The 17,462-nt window shown below is 43.0% G+C and overlaps 3 protein-coding genes across 4 annotated transcripts in view; all 3 read right to left on the reverse strand.

Moving 5' to 3' along the window:
* Positions 1-17,462, reverse strand: part of LOC139927247 (ras-related protein Rab-14-like) — a 243,161-nt gene that overhangs the window by 116,428 nt on the left and 109,271 nt on the right. The window lies entirely within an intron of this gene.
* Positions 737-4,772, reverse strand: shld3 (shieldin complex subunit 3). The gene is made up of 4 exons (XM_071912171.2): positions 4,711-4,772; positions 3,149-3,456; positions 2,358-2,992; positions 737-1,906 (listed from the first exon to the last, which is right to left on the reverse strand). The coding sequence occupies exons 2-4, from the start codon at positions 3,336-3,338 to the stop codon at positions 1,703-1,705; spliced, it is 1,029 nt and encodes a 342-aa protein (XP_071768272.2). The 5' UTR covers positions 3,339-3,456; positions 4,711-4,772; the 3' UTR covers positions 737-1,702.
* On the reverse strand, positions 5,479-17,416 carry LOC139921812 (serine/threonine-protein phosphatase 2A catalytic subunit beta isoform). The gene is made up of 8 exons (XM_071912167.2): positions 16,960-17,416; positions 14,658-14,696; positions 12,460-12,630; positions 9,099-9,272; positions 8,561-8,650; positions 8,290-8,451; positions 6,787-6,905; positions 5,479-6,188 (listed from the first exon to the last, which is right to left on the reverse strand). The coding sequence occupies exons 1-8, from the start codon at positions 17,059-17,061 to the stop codon at positions 6,116-6,118; spliced, it is 930 nt and encodes a 309-aa protein (XP_071768268.1). The 5' UTR covers positions 17,062-17,416; the 3' UTR covers positions 5,479-6,115.

Below are 17,462 nucleotides of genomic sequence, written 5' to 3' on the forward strand. Positions count from 1 at the left end.
TGGTCAACTTGCAATGTACTGAATTCATGTAAAGTAGTTATCTGAGTCGAGAGGCTAGCTGCTGTTTTCACACTGCTCCTTGATGCATGAAGAGAAGACTTGAGACTTGACTTGACTTGGGTTCTGGTGACTTGGGACTTGACTGACTTGTGCTTTGATGACTTGAAAAGGTTTCTAAAGTCTTGACTTGAGATCTTGTGTTTGTGTAAATGACTTAAAATTGAAAGTGATGAGATTTGTTCCAGCGGACGACTGAATTTAAATTCTGTTTTCTGAATTTGTATGGAATGATTGAATTTATTGAAGTTGAAACTGATTATAGAAATCAAACTCATGATGCTCTTACCAAGTTTTTATCCTATTAAAACCATATTGCATTGAAAAGTCCTAGATATTTAGTTTTCTTTAAGATATTAAATTGATACTGGACTCTTGATTTGTTCTGACTTGACTTGCTGTTCTACATTTAGACTTGAGACTTGACATTAATGACATGGACTTGACTTGGTAATCTATATTTAGACTTGAGACTTGACTTGACTGTGGGTGTCAGCAGCATGTGAGCTGGTGAGCAGAAGGTTGCCGGTTCCGATCTCAGACCAGCTGGAAACACCTGGGAGGTTTAACCGGTGCTGAGGTGCCACTGAGCCCCAAACCGCTCAGCAGAAGACTCCCAAAAACTAACAACAGCTAACTAACAGCACTCCATTTCCACATGGAAAAGACTGACAGCAGATAAAAATATAAAACCTTTATTTATCCATAGCACGGACAAGTGAGTCAATATGAAAATACAGATTTTAAACAGAACCATACATTCTTAAGTTCATAAATATACAATACAGACTAGAAATTGGCACAAACAGCAAAATCCTTTTGTGGTTTTGCTTCACTCTCAATTCTGTTCATTCAGGAAGTGGATTATCATAAATACTGATAAGTTTGCGGCATAAAAATCTCATTATCAAATAAACTGCTGTGTCTTCAGGCTGCACACTTCATCATGTTGAGTCGTACACTGTGAATTTACTTTCCACATTTAATAAAAGTGTTCTCATGCCTGCAATATACAACAAAAAATAATTTAAACTTCAACAACTTCAGCTGTAACTGAAAGAGTCGAGGTGTTGATATGAGATGCTACAACTGAAATAAAACAATTTTGTTCCTGAGATCATGGAGACTCAAAAGTGTGATCACAGTATCTAGATAAATATTTTCTGACTTTCTGGTTCTGTTCCTGATGTTCCCCTACAGGCTGAAGACGTTCCCCAGCTCCTCTACATGTTCCCCTACAGGCTGAAGACATTCCCCAGCTCCTCTACATGTTCCTCTACAGGCTGAAGACGTTCCCCAGCTCCTCTACATGTTCCCCTACAGGCTGAAGACGTTCCCCAGCTCCTCTACATGTTCCTCTACAGGCTGAAGACGTTCCCCAGCTCCTCTGCATGTTCCCCTACAGGCTGAAGACGTTCCCCAGCTCCTCTACATGTTCCCCTACAGGCTGAAGACGTTCCCCAGCTCCTCTGCATGTTCTCCTACAGGCTGAAGACGTTCCCCAGCTCCTCTACATGTTCCCCTACAGGCTGAAGACGTTCCCCAGCTCCTCTGCATGTTCCTCTACAGGCTGAAGACGTTCCCCAGCTCCTCTACATGTTCCTCTACAGGCTGAAGACGTTCCCCAGCTCTTCTACATGTTCCCCTACAGGCTGAAGACGTTCCCCAGCCGGTGGACGGACAGGCTGATGTTCCCCGCCAGCCGCAGCTCGTCCTTCAGGAAGCGGCCGACCGGCTCGCAGAACAGCAGGTCACAGAACACCCAGATCTCCGCCGCAGGTCGCTGGATGTTCGCGTTGCAGGTCGGCAACATGGAGCTCCGCACCGCACGACTCACCAACCTCCACACCTGAGAGGAGGAGGAGAATAAAAAGGAGGAGGAGTCATCTATTTACAGTTTAATCAGAACATACGACTCCAAAAGTGTCAGAAACAGACGTTTTGTTTTGTACCCGCATCCCAGAAACTAGTAAACGTCACTGACGTCACTTACGTCAAATGGGCGAGTGTGCGCAGAAAGATTTTAGATATTCCAACCAAAGAAAGTGATCAGAATGAGCGTTTACATTAAGAAATTTTATCCATCAAATCGATTATGAAAGGTTTAAACCTGTCCTCTCAAACGGAATGAAATTCAATTCAGAACGAGCCGATTTATAGCGGTGATAGAGGTGTTTACATGAGGCATTTTTATTCTGATTGAGCTGCTATTCTGATTATTAGTGGAATAAAAGGCTTAATGAAAACGTAGTCAGTGTTGCAGTGTTTTGGGTGGATTTTTCCTTTCAGCAGCCGCTGACCTGTTCGATGTCTGAAGCTCCACAGTTCTGCTGGCAGATCACCCACTTGGCCCTCTGGTGGAGGTGCAGCCCGCGGCTCCACACCATCTGATGGAACCGCTTCGACAGCGACGGCGAGCTCCGCACCGAAACGCCTTTCTGCGTCAAGACGCTCCACGACCTTCTGACCTCTCTGTCGCCGACCGGCAGGCCGTCTTTCTGCTTCTGCGCTCGTTTTTCAGGCGAGAGTTTGGAGATCTCCGCCGGTGCGTCAGGCTGCGGCCGGCCAGAGAGCGAGGCTGGGGGAGGACGGGGAGGAGAATCGGGGATGGAGACGCCATCTTTGGGGTTTTGTAGTTTTTCTGCCGGTGCATCAGACTCCGGTCGGACGCAGATTGTTGCCGGGGGATTACGCCGTCTTTCAGCGATGAGGCCACCGTCTTTGGGCTTTTGTAGTTTGTTTCCTGGGGGGAATTCAGTCAGCGCTTCCTGTGTGTGAGCGTCCGGTCTGCTGTCAGAGATCAGGAGGCCATCTTGGTGTATTTCTAGTGTTTCTGGTGACAGTCTAGCAGCGCGTGGTCTTTGAACAGAGCTTGAGGTAAAATCCAGAAGTCCGTCAGAGACTGGAGAGTCCTGCCGGGTTTCCTGGATGAAAGCTAGGATCAATAAATAATAAGAGTAATATCAGTAAAACAACAACAACAATGGGGATCGGACAATATATCAAAATGTTTACACCCCAACAATGACTGAAAAACATTTTAATGAGAAGTCGTATATATTTTAGTTGGCTCTCCCTCTAAGGAAGCGACCTGAGCTGATGACGGGCGGCGGTCTGGAGGGTCTGATGGGCAGCCGGCGGTCTGCGGCGGGGGGGAACCAGGGGCTGAAGACGGGAGGAGGCCGGCAGGGGAAACGCTCCAGAACCTTCTCTGTTCTCTCCAGCAGGCCGCCGAGCCGAGCGGCAGAACCGGGCCGATAGTGCAGAACCACATCCTCCATCCGGGGTCAGATCCTCCCCCTCCTCCTCCTCATGATGCTGGAGCTTCAGCTGGACACGCAGGGGATGATGGGAATTCAGCAGCAGCGGTCTTTATAGTTTAGCTGATCCAGGTTAATCCTGTGGAGATTTAAGGGGAGTCGTGCTGTCGTTTAGAGTTTTAATATGTAGTCGTTTTTAAAATCCAAACTGCCTGGAATCAAACCTAGCTTGAACTGAACTGCTGTCCTGCTAAATAAAAAGCCGTGGATGAGACAGTAAAGTGTTTTTGAGGATTATTTCCTGTCAGCTGACTGACGGGAGGCAGAGCGGAGCGTAACGCAGCGCTGAGATGAAAACACTCGACTCAGCTCAATGAAATGAGGAGAAAACAGAAAGTCTGGCTTCATGTTTCCTGTGATGGATTCTCTCGCTCTGTGGAAGTTTGTTTTTCATACCGGACAAGAAGGAATGGAGGAAAATGAGCGTTGATATCTGAACTATGCTGACTGTGTGCAGAAACAAAAAGATCAGGATTCTCCTTTAAGAATCACCAGAGACAGCCGGCCATGACAGACACTTCTTCATGTTGTTCTCTCTGAGTGACGTTGGAGGAAAACTCTCTGTAGTAAAGGAGTTTCTCTACAGTTTCTCTAAACTAGGACAACACAGTCCCCTGCTGACAAAATGAAATAATGGAAATAATGGACTTGACCTCTCTCTCAACAGTATACAGTATATCCCCATCACATACACACTTTTTATGGTCTCTATGGATTATAACAACATAATGTCACTTTATGTCTGTTACTTATGTTCTGCAGTTTGCTTTGTGATGCACTGAAATGATTATTCAATTCATGCCAATAAAGTTTTCTAAAATTGATAATATAATGGTGTGTGTGAGAGCGAGAGAGAGAGATTTTGTGTGTGTATGAGCATGAGTGTGTATGAGAACTAAAGAGATAAAGTCTCTCTCATAATTTTGTCCATCATTAATATCTGACGTTAGCTAACGTTAGTTATATAATTAAATCAAACGTGATTCTGCGGTCTATAAATATCAATATTTATAAATAAAAGGTACAGCCAATCTTTCTTTTAACTGCATTTCCATTTTATCTGATGGTCTAGAATCAAGAAAAATGTAAAAAAGAAAAAAGTAACTCAGTTTAAATCAAGAAAAAAGCTGCCGCTTTATAAACTGGGTGGTTCCCTACAGCTGTCGTGGTTTTAGCTAATGCTAGCGGACAGCAGCTAGCTAAACACAGCTACCTAGCTAACTAGAAAACCAACAAAAACGAACTCTGCTGATGTTATCTGCTCAGCTGCTCGCGGTAATCTGTCAAAGATGGATATTAAAACTAAACATCATTCATAACTTAAAATACGAACCGTCAGATTTGTTGAGTATCCATTTGCAACCAGTCACCAAGGAGTTAACTTGCTAGCTAGCAAGCTAACAGGGAAGCAGTTGAGTGCGCGTGACGTTTCCCGTGGCCTCTCGCGATAGTTGAGGCATGTTGACTTGTGTGCAGTTTGGGACTTTGAGACTTGACAGTGATAAAAGCTGTATAAATAAACTAGACTAGTCAGCAATTTGACTTTCCCTTCAGTCCATTTTACTGCAGTTTTGTCCTTCAGTCCATTTTAAATCCATCCATCACAGAACAGATTGTGTCTCTCCATCAGCAACAGAAACTGGATCAACAGAAACTGGATCAACAGAAACTGACAAACTGTGGATCCATTCACAGTGAGAAGAGGAATCTGACTTTACTTTGTTTCTGCACTTTATTTTGTCATTTCTAATGTTTCCAGTGAAAAGAATCTAGTTTGAACTCTGACCTCTCTCCTGTTAGAATCACATGGAAAAGATCACAGCTAACAACGTTCTCTGTTCTAAAGAGGAACTCAGGAACTTTTACTCTGAGGACATTTTAAATCAGACACTTTTTACTGTTACTGCAGTAGATTTTGACTCCAGTACATTTACTTCTACTGAAGTAAAATATCAACAAAGTAACAGTACTTCTACTGGAGGATGTTGTAGTACTCTCCCCCCCCCCCCCCCCCCCCCAGGTTGCTTAATAAGATTAAGATAAATCCAGCTTAATAAAATAAATCAAACTGTCTTAAAGAAATGACACCAACGCAGCCCAGTAGTTTGTCAATAGGACATTTTATTCATACGTCCGTTGTCTTTATTCAAATTACAGTATTATACTTGCTGAGATGACCACCGGCTGCAGCCTGGACAGCTAAAAATGACAGCTGTACTACTTTAAGCAATCTTTTTTTTTTTTCTTTTTCTAGTTTTTTTTTTTTTGTAATTACCTTGCAACGGAAAAAAAGCACATATGCCATGAGATGTGGTGTGGTGACGTCAGGTAGGTCGGGTTATATTGCTGGTCTAAAAAAACAAAACAAAAAAGGAAAAGAAAAAACCTTTGCGCGCGGTACATGTTGTAAAAGGATCAGAATATGGCACATTTGGTCCACGTTGGTAGTTTTATCATCTCATTTTCAAACATGTATTAAACAAAAAAAAACAATATATCTTAAACAGATCATTGTAAATGTGTTTCTTTTTTCCCCAGAAGCACAGCATTAATGACAGCATACTGAAAACACGACTGTGGGGGGGAGGGGGGGGTTGGGTTTCTCTTTTTGTTAAAATCATCTGTTCAGCCAAATCATGTGTTTCTACTCTCCCTGGTACAGTATCATTATCATCTTCTTCTTTCAATCCGAGGGGGGTGGAGCTTCGTGGATGATTGACAGGGATGGCTTTGGACATTCACAGGAAGTAGTCGGGAGTGCGTCTGGTCACATGGGGCTCGCCGCGGCGAGGGGCGGGGTCAAACTGAAGGCTGAGGGAGGGGGGGAGGGGGGGAGAAAGGGTTAATTAGTGATGTCATCCTGAACTCCAGCTCCCTGCACAGACTCAACAACAGTTTCAACTTCTGTAAAACATTTAAAAAGAGTGTAACAGGCCGAACCCATTACACTTTGATCTGAAATGTCATACCGAGCTTCTCCAATCTGGATTCATTCACATCACTAACTAAGAAAACTTCATAAAAATTGTGCTAAAACAGTGATTCTCAACCTTTTTCTTATCCAGGACCCTAACTCAGTCCACATTAGAGCCACAGACCCCATTTGATGAGATTTTGTGTTTCGGACCCAAATCTGAGAATATTTGGGGACCCCTGGAACCCCCTCAAGGACCCCTGGTGGTCCCCGGACCCCATGTTGAGAACCACTGTGCTAAATCACTGGAAACTACATTACAGTGTGTGCCTGGATTTGACCGCTGGTACGTTATATATCCAGAAATACAGATCATATACAAATAGATATACACAGAAAGAGAGACAGACAGTCCATCATGTTCGATAAAGTTACAGAACTGGATTAGAGTCCTCTAAAGAAACAGTAAAACCGAACTCTAATGTTTGAACTTACAAAGAGTATTTGAGGGTGTCGTCCAGTTCCATGATGGCTGCCTGGTTTCCACAGCGGTAGCAGTAGTTGGGAGCACTGAAGATGGTCACCACGTTCTTATCATGGCCCCAGTTATAACCCTGTGGGACGCCAACATCTCAGGTTAGACTGCTGTGTGGGGCCGATACTGTGTGCTGCTTGTGCTTTATTTTTTAAAATTGTGTTTATTATCAGCAGGTGTGTAATATGTTTATCTTAGGATACGATTCGATACGCAATACGAGGTTCACCATTCGATACAACCACGATACGATATAATAAATAAAAGTTTAATGACAACAAAGTCTGACTGTGCAGAACTCAGTGCTTCCTCTTGGCCTGGTCTGCCTAGTGAAAGAGGAACTGGTTCTCAATGGGACTTCCTGGTAATGCAAAAGGTAAAATAAATATTGGACTTTAATCAAAAATCAGATATCAGCCGGTCGAGGTCGTCCAACTCTGACGTGATGCAGCGAGTGTTGCAAGTCTGAAGGCTGCTCCACCTGACAGGAGCAGACAGACAGGCAGGCAGACAGACAGGCAGACAGGCAGACAGACAGACAGACAGACAGGCAGACAGGCAGACAGACAGGCAGACAGACAGACAGGCAGGCAGACAGGCAGACAGACAGGCAGACAGACAGACAGACAGACAGACAGACAGGCAGGCAGGCAGACAGACAGACAGACAGACAGACAGACAGGCAGACAGGCAGACAGACAGACAGACAGACAGGCAGACAGACAGACAGACAGGCAGACAGGCAGACAGACAGACAGACAGACAGACAGACAGACAGACAGACAGGCAGACAGACAGACAGACAGACAGGGAGACAGGGAGACAGACAGACAGACAGACAGACAGACAGACAGGCAGACAGACAGACAGGGAGACAGGGAGACAGGGAGACAGACACACAGGCAGACAGACAGACAGACAGACAGGGAGACAGGGAGACAGGGAGACAGACAGACAGACAGACAGACAGACAGACTCGCTGCAGAAACTAATTCCGGCAGATTCTTTCTATAAAACGATCCACGTTTGTGGAAAAAACAAAGCACCGCATCAGCTTCAGCCTCCACAGTGTGAACAGGCTCGCTGGCTGATTTAGTCGAATATTTCACACAGCAGCCGCCGCGGTGTGACCGTCTGTGATTGGTCTAAAATATCACTTGTGAAAAAGCTTCTCCTTTCCTCTGCTTCTAAATCCTTAATTTCCCTCAGGCATCTTTGTAGTTCTTTCACCGCAGCAGTTTGTTGGTCTCTACATTTCGGTCACCAGTATTCCTGGTTTCCCTCGGTTACAGTCGCCTCTTTAACCTTCATGCGCCCCCTGCTGGTGCGGAGTGGAAATAAAAGAACGAGAGGATTTCTATTTTGGTCAAGTTGTTGTTTGGTTACGGCCGCCTGCAGTCAGACAGACAGGTGTGTAGGTGTAGGTGTGTGTGTGTGTGTGTGTGTGTGCATGTGTGTTTTACCTCCATGACCAGCTGATGGGCGCGGGACACCAGGGTGAGGCCGTTGGCGTGGTTGAAGGTTTCGGAGATGTCCTGACCGAAGGTGTAGCCGGCACCGCGGGGGGAGATGCCCCACCCACCACGATCATCTGGGTCCGACCACAGCAGGTCACACATGGGACCCTGAGGAGGAGGGGGGGGGTTGGGGGGTCGGGGTCATTCAGGGATTAATTCATGTTTCAGCATTTTTACATGTGGAATTAGTGTGTGTGGGAGGTGTGTGTGTGTGTACCTCATGTGGGACCTCTTGCAGGCGGTCCAGGGCTCGTATGTGATCCAGAGTGTCTATGGAGGGAGACAAACCTCCGTGGAGACAGAAGATCTGAGAGAGACACACACACACACACAGATACAGGCACACACACACACACACGCACACACACACACACACACACACACACAGAAGAGGCATTGTAATAATCACTCAATGTCAAATTCTTCCTTATAGTGAAAATAAGGCCCCTCATCAATCATCCAACATCATGAAACAGTAAGTAACATCCATCTAGATGTCTCTCTCTCCTCCCTCTGTCTTTCACTGTTCCTCCCACCTCCTTTGACTCTCCCTTCCCTCCTTCATTCACCCTCTCCTTCCCTCCCTCCTTCCTTCTTGCAGTCTCCTCCCCATTTCATCTCTCCTCCCTCCTATCCTCTCTTCCCCATCCCCCTTTCTTCTCTTCTCTCCTCCTCCTTCCTTTGTCCACCATTTTCTCCCTCCTTCAGTTTCTCCTCCCTCCCTCCCTCCTTTTTCCACTCCTCCCGTCTCTCACCTGTCCGTCCACCAGTGCGGTGAGCGGCAGGTAGTCGAACAGGTCTGTGAAGTACTTCCAGACGTTGGCGTTGCCGTACTTCCTCAGGCACTCGTCGTAGAAGCCGTAGACCTGCGTGATCTGCCGCGACTCGTGGTTTCCCCGCAGGATGGTGATTCGCTCCTGGAAACGAACCTGAGCGACAGACAAGGAAAAACTTTATTACTACAGCTGCAGACAGATTCTCAGGCAGTGCAGCAACGGTGAAGGTGGAGATGACAACGAAGCTGATGCTGAAGAAGAATAAAACCATTTCTACAGCAGTTTAACAGCTTTACAGAGCAAAAACTGATCAAATCCAGGACAAAAAACACAGGCTGAAGCTGAAGCTTGTAGGCACAAGCTTCATCAAGTCAAGTTACAGCCTCTTTAAAGGCTTTTGAATGCCAGTTAGAATGAAATATAAAAGCATTTTCACAACTGAAATAAACATGAAGATGGAAACAAACTGAAACCATAATATATTTAAGACCTCTGATACAAAATTTAAGACTTTATGTAACTGTATTCCAGACCGTCTGAGGTCTGGAGTTCAGATAAAGAATGATTTATTGATGTTCAAACACAGAGAACCTGAAACATTCACTTTCACGTGAAAAACACCGTTACAACCAACTGACACATTCAGTTTCATATTAGTGACTGAGCCCAGACCCAAACAGGACTCATTTAGCTTAAACCATCATGTGTAAACCTACTGAACAACTGTAGCACTCAATGAAAACCTACACTGTTATTATTACAACTTTTTAAAATGTAAATTTCCCCTTTTCTAATCATTTCCACTTCCTGTTAGAGCTGCGCAATAAATCAGAGATAATCTTATATTGCAATTTTGTCCTCATGTGGGAAAATGTTTTGACCTGTGCAACGAAAGACGCCATTTTGAAATTAAATTGGGAGCGCCCGTGTCAAAATAGAGGACAACTTCGCCTATTTGGCAGCTTTGGTTTTGCCTAACTCAAACCCAGATCAAGGAATTTGCCAAATTTGTAAAAGAGTTGCTTTCCTATGTAAACACCAGAGGAAAGATCAGTGATATCTGCTCCAACCTGCAAAGTAAACAGCGGACGTTCTATCAATGTTTTTCCAAGTTAGCAGGTTTTTGTGACTAAACATCATTAGTTTTGTTGGACGGAGCCATGCTGTGATCAGGATACAGACATTACGGGGTCATTAAGTCACTGAAGTTAAGGAGTCGCCATTTTGAGCGACTGTTTTGTGAGCACTCCTGTTACAAAAGAGGAGATTGTTGCTGATGTAACACTGGGATCGTAAAATAGTGCATAGAGACAGAATCGTGACATTTCACACTTTCAACAAGATATACTGCATGGGCAGATCGTTTGAAAAGTTCACCCTGAAGACCATAATGAACGTGAATAAAACCCCTTCAGTGCGTGTTATGGGGAAAACAGTCTTTAACTCAGAAAGACGATCCCTGCTGCTGAACCTGTCCGGCTGTCTGCTGATCAGAGCCAACACTGTACCAACACACACACACATGACTGTAGCACCATCCACAGTGTGTGTGTGAGAGAAACAACAGCTATCTGCACTGCCATCTCCCCCGCTCTCTCCCTGACCCTGAACGCACCATCAGCCCCTGCTCTCTGTCAGCTGAGGCGTCAGCAGCTCGCTCCTCCAACAGGTTTGTGACGCAGATCAGTTTCCCAGAGAATAAACTAAACAAACAGAGCGGTGCAACACAACCAACCAACCGCTACTTCCTCCTGTCCCAAATACAACAGTGCTGCTGTTCAGGGGGAGGAGCTTCGGTCGAGGCTGGAGTCCAGATCTGTCCAGTTAATGAGGCCGATGGAAGATCCGCTGTATTCCATTTCAGATGAAGTTCAGAGTAACTGGTGATTTGTTTTTATATTCACCTGCTACAGAGCAAAACGTTTAGTCTCCTACTCTAAGTCTTGTCATGATTCCAAAGATCTGACTTCAGCACTTATACCCAAATATCATGGTTTCAACTCTGAAGTGACACCATGGCAACAAACAGCATTTAACTTTAAAAAAGCCATTTATGCCGTGAAATTACAACAGTTTGACTGAGGATTGTTATATAATGTGATCCAATTAATAATTTAATGGATCCAAAATGACTTGTTCCAGTAATTGTTTTATAATACTAGGCCAGTACTAGATGGCATGAATGACTGTAAAGGCAGTAGTATTTGGATTTGGGTTCCTGTATTGGCCAGTGTATTTGTATTTGTAGACTTCATTATCCCCGTGGGGAAATTTGTCCTCGTCCTGTACACACACTAGGAGCAGTGGGCAGCCGCAGTACAGCGCCCGGGGACCAGCTCCAGTTCTTTTGCCAGTGCCTTCAGGGGCGCTGACAGGAGTATTAACCCTGACATACATGTCTGTGATGGTGGGAGGAAACCGGAGCAGAAACCCACACAAACACGGTGAGAACATGCAAACTCCACACAGAAAGGTCCGGGGTTCGAACCCAGGACCTTCTTGCTGTGAGGCAGCAGTGCTAACCACTGAGCCACTGTGCCGTCATTTTTTTTTTCTTCAATAAATAGGCCTTTGCAACGAGAAAGACCGTAATTTGTATTTTTGTATTTTGTATTAGTGTGTGATCAACCTGTAAAACTAAACCTGTTTTTACAACCATTTCTGTTGGTCAGAGTTCATTTCATGTAAGTTGAAGATGATAAATTGGACGAAAAACAGAGTACTGGTTCTGTAAAAAACTCTAGCTGCACCGTTCCTTCACATAACACACACATTAGTGACGGGACAATATATTGAAATTCAATATATCTCAATACAAAAATGTGTCAGTCCGTCTGTTGTGTCAGGAACATGAATGGTGATATCAGCTCCATGTTATTCTGCTGTCAGGAACATGAATGGTGATATCAGCTCCATGTTATTCTGCTGTCAGGAACATGAATGGTGATATCAGCTCCATGTTATTCTGCTGTCAGGAACATGAATGGTGATATCAGCTCCATGTTATTCTGCTGTCAGGAACATGAATGGTGATATCAGCTCCATGTTATTCTGCTGTAGTAATCACTAATGAGACTCTTGACCATCACAGTTTCACAAGCTCTCCATCCAAATTATATTATTGTCACTTTGTAATGACATTTTTAAATTGTTGTTTACATTCTAGCAGCCAATGGCATCGCTGGAAAGATTTGAGTTTCAGAAATAAACAGAATTCTGCACAGTCAGACTTTGTTGTCACTGAACTTTTATTTATCACATCGTATCCTGGTTGTATTGATGAACAGATCGTCCCATCCCTAACACACACACACACACACACGCACAGCGCTGAGGTTACCTTTAACGTGACGAGCAGCGTGACGGTCTCCACAGAGTAGTATCCTCTGTCGACGTAGTCTCCCATGAACAGGTAGTTGGTGTCGGGAGACTTCCCTCCGATCTTAAACAGCTCCATCAGGTCGTGGAACTGACCGTGGACGTCTCCGCACACCGTCACCGGGCATCGCACCTGACCGCCGGGGAGCAACAAGGTCAACACTGGCACTACTGATGTACTGATGAAACAAACTCAGCATGAAACAACATGAAAACACATCAAGTCTCCTTCCAAAATGAGTTATCCGCCTTTTGAAAAATCATAAAAATGGCTACTTTGATAACAAAACTGTGACATTTTCAAAACCCTGTTGAGTCATTCAATTTCCCAACTAGGAATTAGCATATTAACACAATCAATATTCTGAATAAACAAACTGTATAACGTGAAAACAAATCAAGTTTCGTTCCAAAATGACTTATTTCCAAAACGCCCTTAAGACTTTACCCATTAGGGATAGCTTTATTAATACTATTGATCTGGTGAATGGTAACAAACTTAATGACATAAAAACAAATGGATTTTCACTCCAAAAAGTGATCTCCACCACTTGAATGACGTAATAAAATGTCTCTCTTTTGATAACCAAAGAATGTAGTTTCCAAAACCTGTGGAGACTTTCCATTTCCTCACTGAGGATTATAAACACTACTGACATGCTGAATAAACACTTTACAACATAACTACAGACGACTTCTCACTCCAAAATGACTTCTCCACCATGTGAATGACATAAAACCCTAGTGTGATAACTGAAGAGCGTCATTTCTGAAACTCTGTTGAGATTTTCAGTTTCATCATCAGGGATTAGTGTATTAACACTACTGATCTGAATGAATAAACTCTACACACATAAAAACAGATGGCGTTTCAATCCAAACTGTGTAAAACTGACACCTACTCTGACAAAATGATCACCGATTATTGAAAGTAAAACACATTATGGGCTATTATTAATGTGATGAGTCATTTTAAGAGTTTTGCTAACAACAGTTTTGTGTTTGAAATCACGTGTGGTTTTGAAAAAAACGGCTGAAGGATTTCAGGCAGCAAAATGTTTCCAAAATGGACCTGCAGCATTCAGAAAGGGAAGAGAGACGCTCGCTCAGCCTGACTCCAGATCAGCCTGACTCCAGATCAGCCTGACTCCAGATCAGCCTGACTCCAGATCAGCCTGAGGCCACGTCAACAACTCAGAGCACGATTATCTTGGCCAAAATTATCTAGATATACAATATTATCCCAGTAATTATTAATAAGATGAAAACTTTGAAAACACTACTGTAATGTACTTAAAAACACAAAATCTGATAAAAACAAATTTATCAGATCAATTGCAAGACATTAAACTTTTTAAAACATATTTCCATGCAAGACTGTAGAATATTATGTAAAATGTTTATGCAAAATATTGACTTTTTGCATTCGTTATTCAGCCTTCAAACAAGTCTGTGGTTATCACCGTAATAAAAATGAGTGTTATTAGTTATTGTTTTATACTGTGAAATATTTATATAGTAATACCGGTTATTGTGAATTGAACTGAAGTGACAGGAAACAGAACTGAATTCCATGAAATTCCACTTCTAAGAGAGTTTGTCTCAACTCAACATTATAAATCAAACATTATAAATCAAACATTATGAATCCAATAAAAGACAGTTCAACAAATCAAACACATTCAGTCATAATGTATGGATTACCATCACATGTTCTGCATCAAACACCAGCTGAAAGGCTCCTTTAACATGTTATGATATTCAGTATTGATCATATATAACAACCAATTTCACAGAATTTCACTGAATTCAATTCAACTTCCTGAAATTCCAATTCAATTCATTCTGTTTCCTGTTGGGTTTTTTAACTTCCAACTCCTCAGCTGAACTGGAAATCTCGACTCAAACCTTCGGCATCTTCCTTCACATCGTCTGTACTTAAAATACCCATATTTTGTTGTTTGCTGCTGTATTTTTCTTATTTCCGATTAGATTTTTATTCCCTCGCCTTATTCCCTCTTATTATTGAGTCCCTCAGCTGCATTATGGGACGGTCACATTTCATCTGACCGCCGCACCGTATTGGAAATCTATCGGTAATGATTCATTCTGCTCTGTTCATATCAATAACTGACTCGGGCGTGATGGGGGAAACCTCACCTCCTGAACGTTGGACTCCTTGGTCAGAATCTCCTTGGCCTGGAGGGGAAACACACAAAATTTATGTTTAATCATCTGAAACTCATTTTATACAGAATTCTACCACAAACCACTTCACAGCAGCATGGAATCAGAGACAAATGAATAGTAGTAACACAATAAAAAGTGAAGAAACAGTGAAATTAAGAGATAAATCAGGTAGAAAGAAAGTTAAATAAAACGCACAGTAATGTTTGGTCCTCACGGTTATTTTTTGAGTATTTTTGCCTTTATTTGACAGTTGAAACTAGAGATAGACAGGAAAGATTGGGAGAGAGGGGAGTGACACTGACGGGTTATTTTAAGGTGTCGAGCCTCGCAGGACACCAGAGAGTCTGAAATGGATTTGTCACGAACAGAGAAATGGAGCGTTTACAAAAACTACCAGAAGCGCTCCACAGAAGCGTGAATTCATGTTTTCCAGGACAGTCAGGAGTCCGGCTGCAGCGCTGCTCTGTGGAGGAAGAGGCTTTACTCTGTGACTCTGGTGTCTCGCGCTGTTTTACATACGTTTTACGGATGGGACGGTGTATCGAAAATTCAATATATCGCGATACAAAAATGTGTCAATCCGTCTGTTGTGTCAGGAACATGAACGGTGATATCAGCTCCATGTTATTCTGCTGTAGTGATCACTAATGAGACGCGTGACCATCACAGTTTCACAAGCTTTTTTTTTTGCTCATATTTTCTGTTTAGACTCCATTTTGTTTTCTATTTTTTGCTCTTGTATTCTATTTTTCTTCCCGTTTCCATGCAGCATCCCATCTCATCCCATGTCTATTTACTGTTGCAACGACCCAGTTTCCCCCACATGGATCAATAAGGTTTCATCTTCAGTATCTGTGTCCCTCAAATCATCGAGACCAATAATCCTGATTCCTTATCAGGATTACAATATTTAGCTAAATATCCAGAATTGTCATTTTTACTGCAGTTGTGCAGTTTTAATCTGTCCTCTCCATCTAAACGAGTGTGCTGTGTGTTCCGGTTCTGTAGTAAAGTTAAATAACTCTACTGTTTGGTCAATTCATGATCTTTGTACTGAATGCTGAACAGATTTTAAAGCACACTAAACATCATATTGCTTCAATTTGTTGTCAATATATATGAGCAAGGCAGGAATATCACAAGTTTTTTACAGGTCAAAGTGGCTGCTGGTTTTTCCAAAATTCACCGGCTGCTTTTATTATCATTTTACATTTTTTACAAAACACATTAACTTCCATGTTTGGATAGCTGGAGAGTAAACTAACTTACCAGACACTTTCAAGATTTTAGAATATGAGATGTCAGGGGCATAAAAAGTGTAATGGTATATATCAGGACAGGACATAAAGTTTATCAAACTTTTCCAAACTGTAAGATCTGGAAATGGGGCTGGGAGGGAAGGACAACATTAATATCACAACGATCATAAGCAATATCTTGATATTGATATACCAGTAGGAACCCTGACTATAGTGGGGAGTTAACTCACTTTTTCGTTCATAGATAATCAGTTTTTGTCTGGTATCTGGTTAATTTGAGTTTTCATTCATTTGGTTTACAGGATCCACAACACTGCCGACGTGCCTCCGAGCCAAACTGTTCCTCTAAACGTGAGCTAAAGCAGAAACTAGCCTGCAACCTCTGAATTTATAAAACAGAGGAACTAACAGATCATAATAAGTGTGTCATTTGTCGTTTTGAGGCCGATGCAGAAAAGCAACCAAACTAGTTTTCAATGGTGCAACCTAATGTGACGTTTGAACTTGAGACTTGACAGGTTTATGCAATAAAATGGTTGATCAGTATTTTCAGGGCGCAGTGGAAAGCATTAACGTCCACTTGTTAACCGTTGTTGACGGTCAGAAATAGTTTAAATAACACTATATTAAACGTTAAATCAAGAGCTGTGTAAAATGCAACCCTATTAATAGATGGGTAGAAAAGCGGGTAAGTCTACTTGCTGGGAATTATTGAAGATGCAATTCTTTGGCCTGTCCTGAGACGAAAAATGCCGAGTACGCTCAGTTTAATAGCTACAGCATTGCGTATATGCACCCGCCTATAATAAATATCACAGTTAAAGTCATTATTTAGCTTTTGCTGTGCTATCAAGCGTTAGCAACCTCACGATGACTGGCCGAAAGGGGTGAAAATAGCCGCCTAGCCATTCCTTCCTTCCAGTAATTAGTCGGTGCCGCTTTCGCAATCTAGGCCAAATTCAAAGCGAGGCCATTTCAGTCAAAATAATAACTTATTGTTGCATCCCACTTACCTTTTCGCAGAGTGTTCTGACTTGGTTTTCCGTTAGCTGCTTACACTCGTTTAGCTGTTCGATCCATTGGTCTAATTCTTTAGTAAAAGATTTGTCTTCCATGACAGCCGTGGTAGCTTGCTAAGCTAGCTGTGTTAGCTACCTACCGATGCGATGTAAAAAACCAACTGGCCTCTTTCTGTTCCGACGTTAGCTGCTATAGCCTTTAGCTCACCGTATTGTTAGCCCGATCTAGTCCCGCCAAACCGGTTCCGAAATCTACGATAAGACCTAAAAGTAACGAGCCGTTCAGTTACCTTCTATCATGATAAATACATATACGAGAGTTACTGATGTTAAAAACGAGTGGTTATCGCCCAGGGGGTCGAAAAGGTCGAAAGTCCCCGATGCGGCAGAGCGTAGCGGCAGAAGGCAGCAGCGTCGCAGCGGCTAGCCGACTTGCTAAAAGGAGCTAGCTACAATAACATCCGGGCATTTCAGCGGGCAGAGGCACCGCACAAGTG

The sequence above is a fragment of the Centroberyx gerrardi genome, chromosome 8 (assembly GCF_048128805.1).
Source record: "Centroberyx gerrardi isolate f3 chromosome 8, fCenGer3.hap1.cur.20231027, whole genome shotgun sequence".
Classification (NCBI taxonomy): Eukaryota; Metazoa; Chordata; class Actinopteri; order Beryciformes; family Berycidae; genus Centroberyx; species Centroberyx gerrardi.

Coding starts and splice junctions, on each gene's coding strand:
- shld3 (XM_071912171.2), bottom strand. CDS start 3,338: ATGGAGGATGTGGTTCTGCACTATCGGCCCGGTTCTGCCGCTCGGCTC. Junction 2,993..3,148: donor GCCGCCCGTCATCAGCTCAG/GTCGCTTCCTTA, acceptor TATTGATCCTAG/CTTTCATCCAGGAAACCCGG. Junction 1,907..2,357: donor GAGCTTCAGACATCGAACAG/GTCAGCGGCTGC, acceptor TCCTCCTCTCAG/GTGTGGAGGTTGGTGAGTCG.
- LOC139921812 (XM_071912167.2), bottom strand. CDS start 17,061: ATGGAAGACAAATCTTTTACTAAAGAATTAGACCAATGGATCGAACAG. Junction 14,697..16,959: donor TCAGAACACTCTGCGAAAAG/GTAAGTGGGATG, acceptor TTTCCCCTCCAG/GCCAAGGAGATTCTGACCAA. Junction 6,906..8,289: donor CCCATCAGCTGGTCATGGAG/GTAAAACACACA, acceptor GGCGTCCCACAG/GGTTATAACTGGGGCCATGA.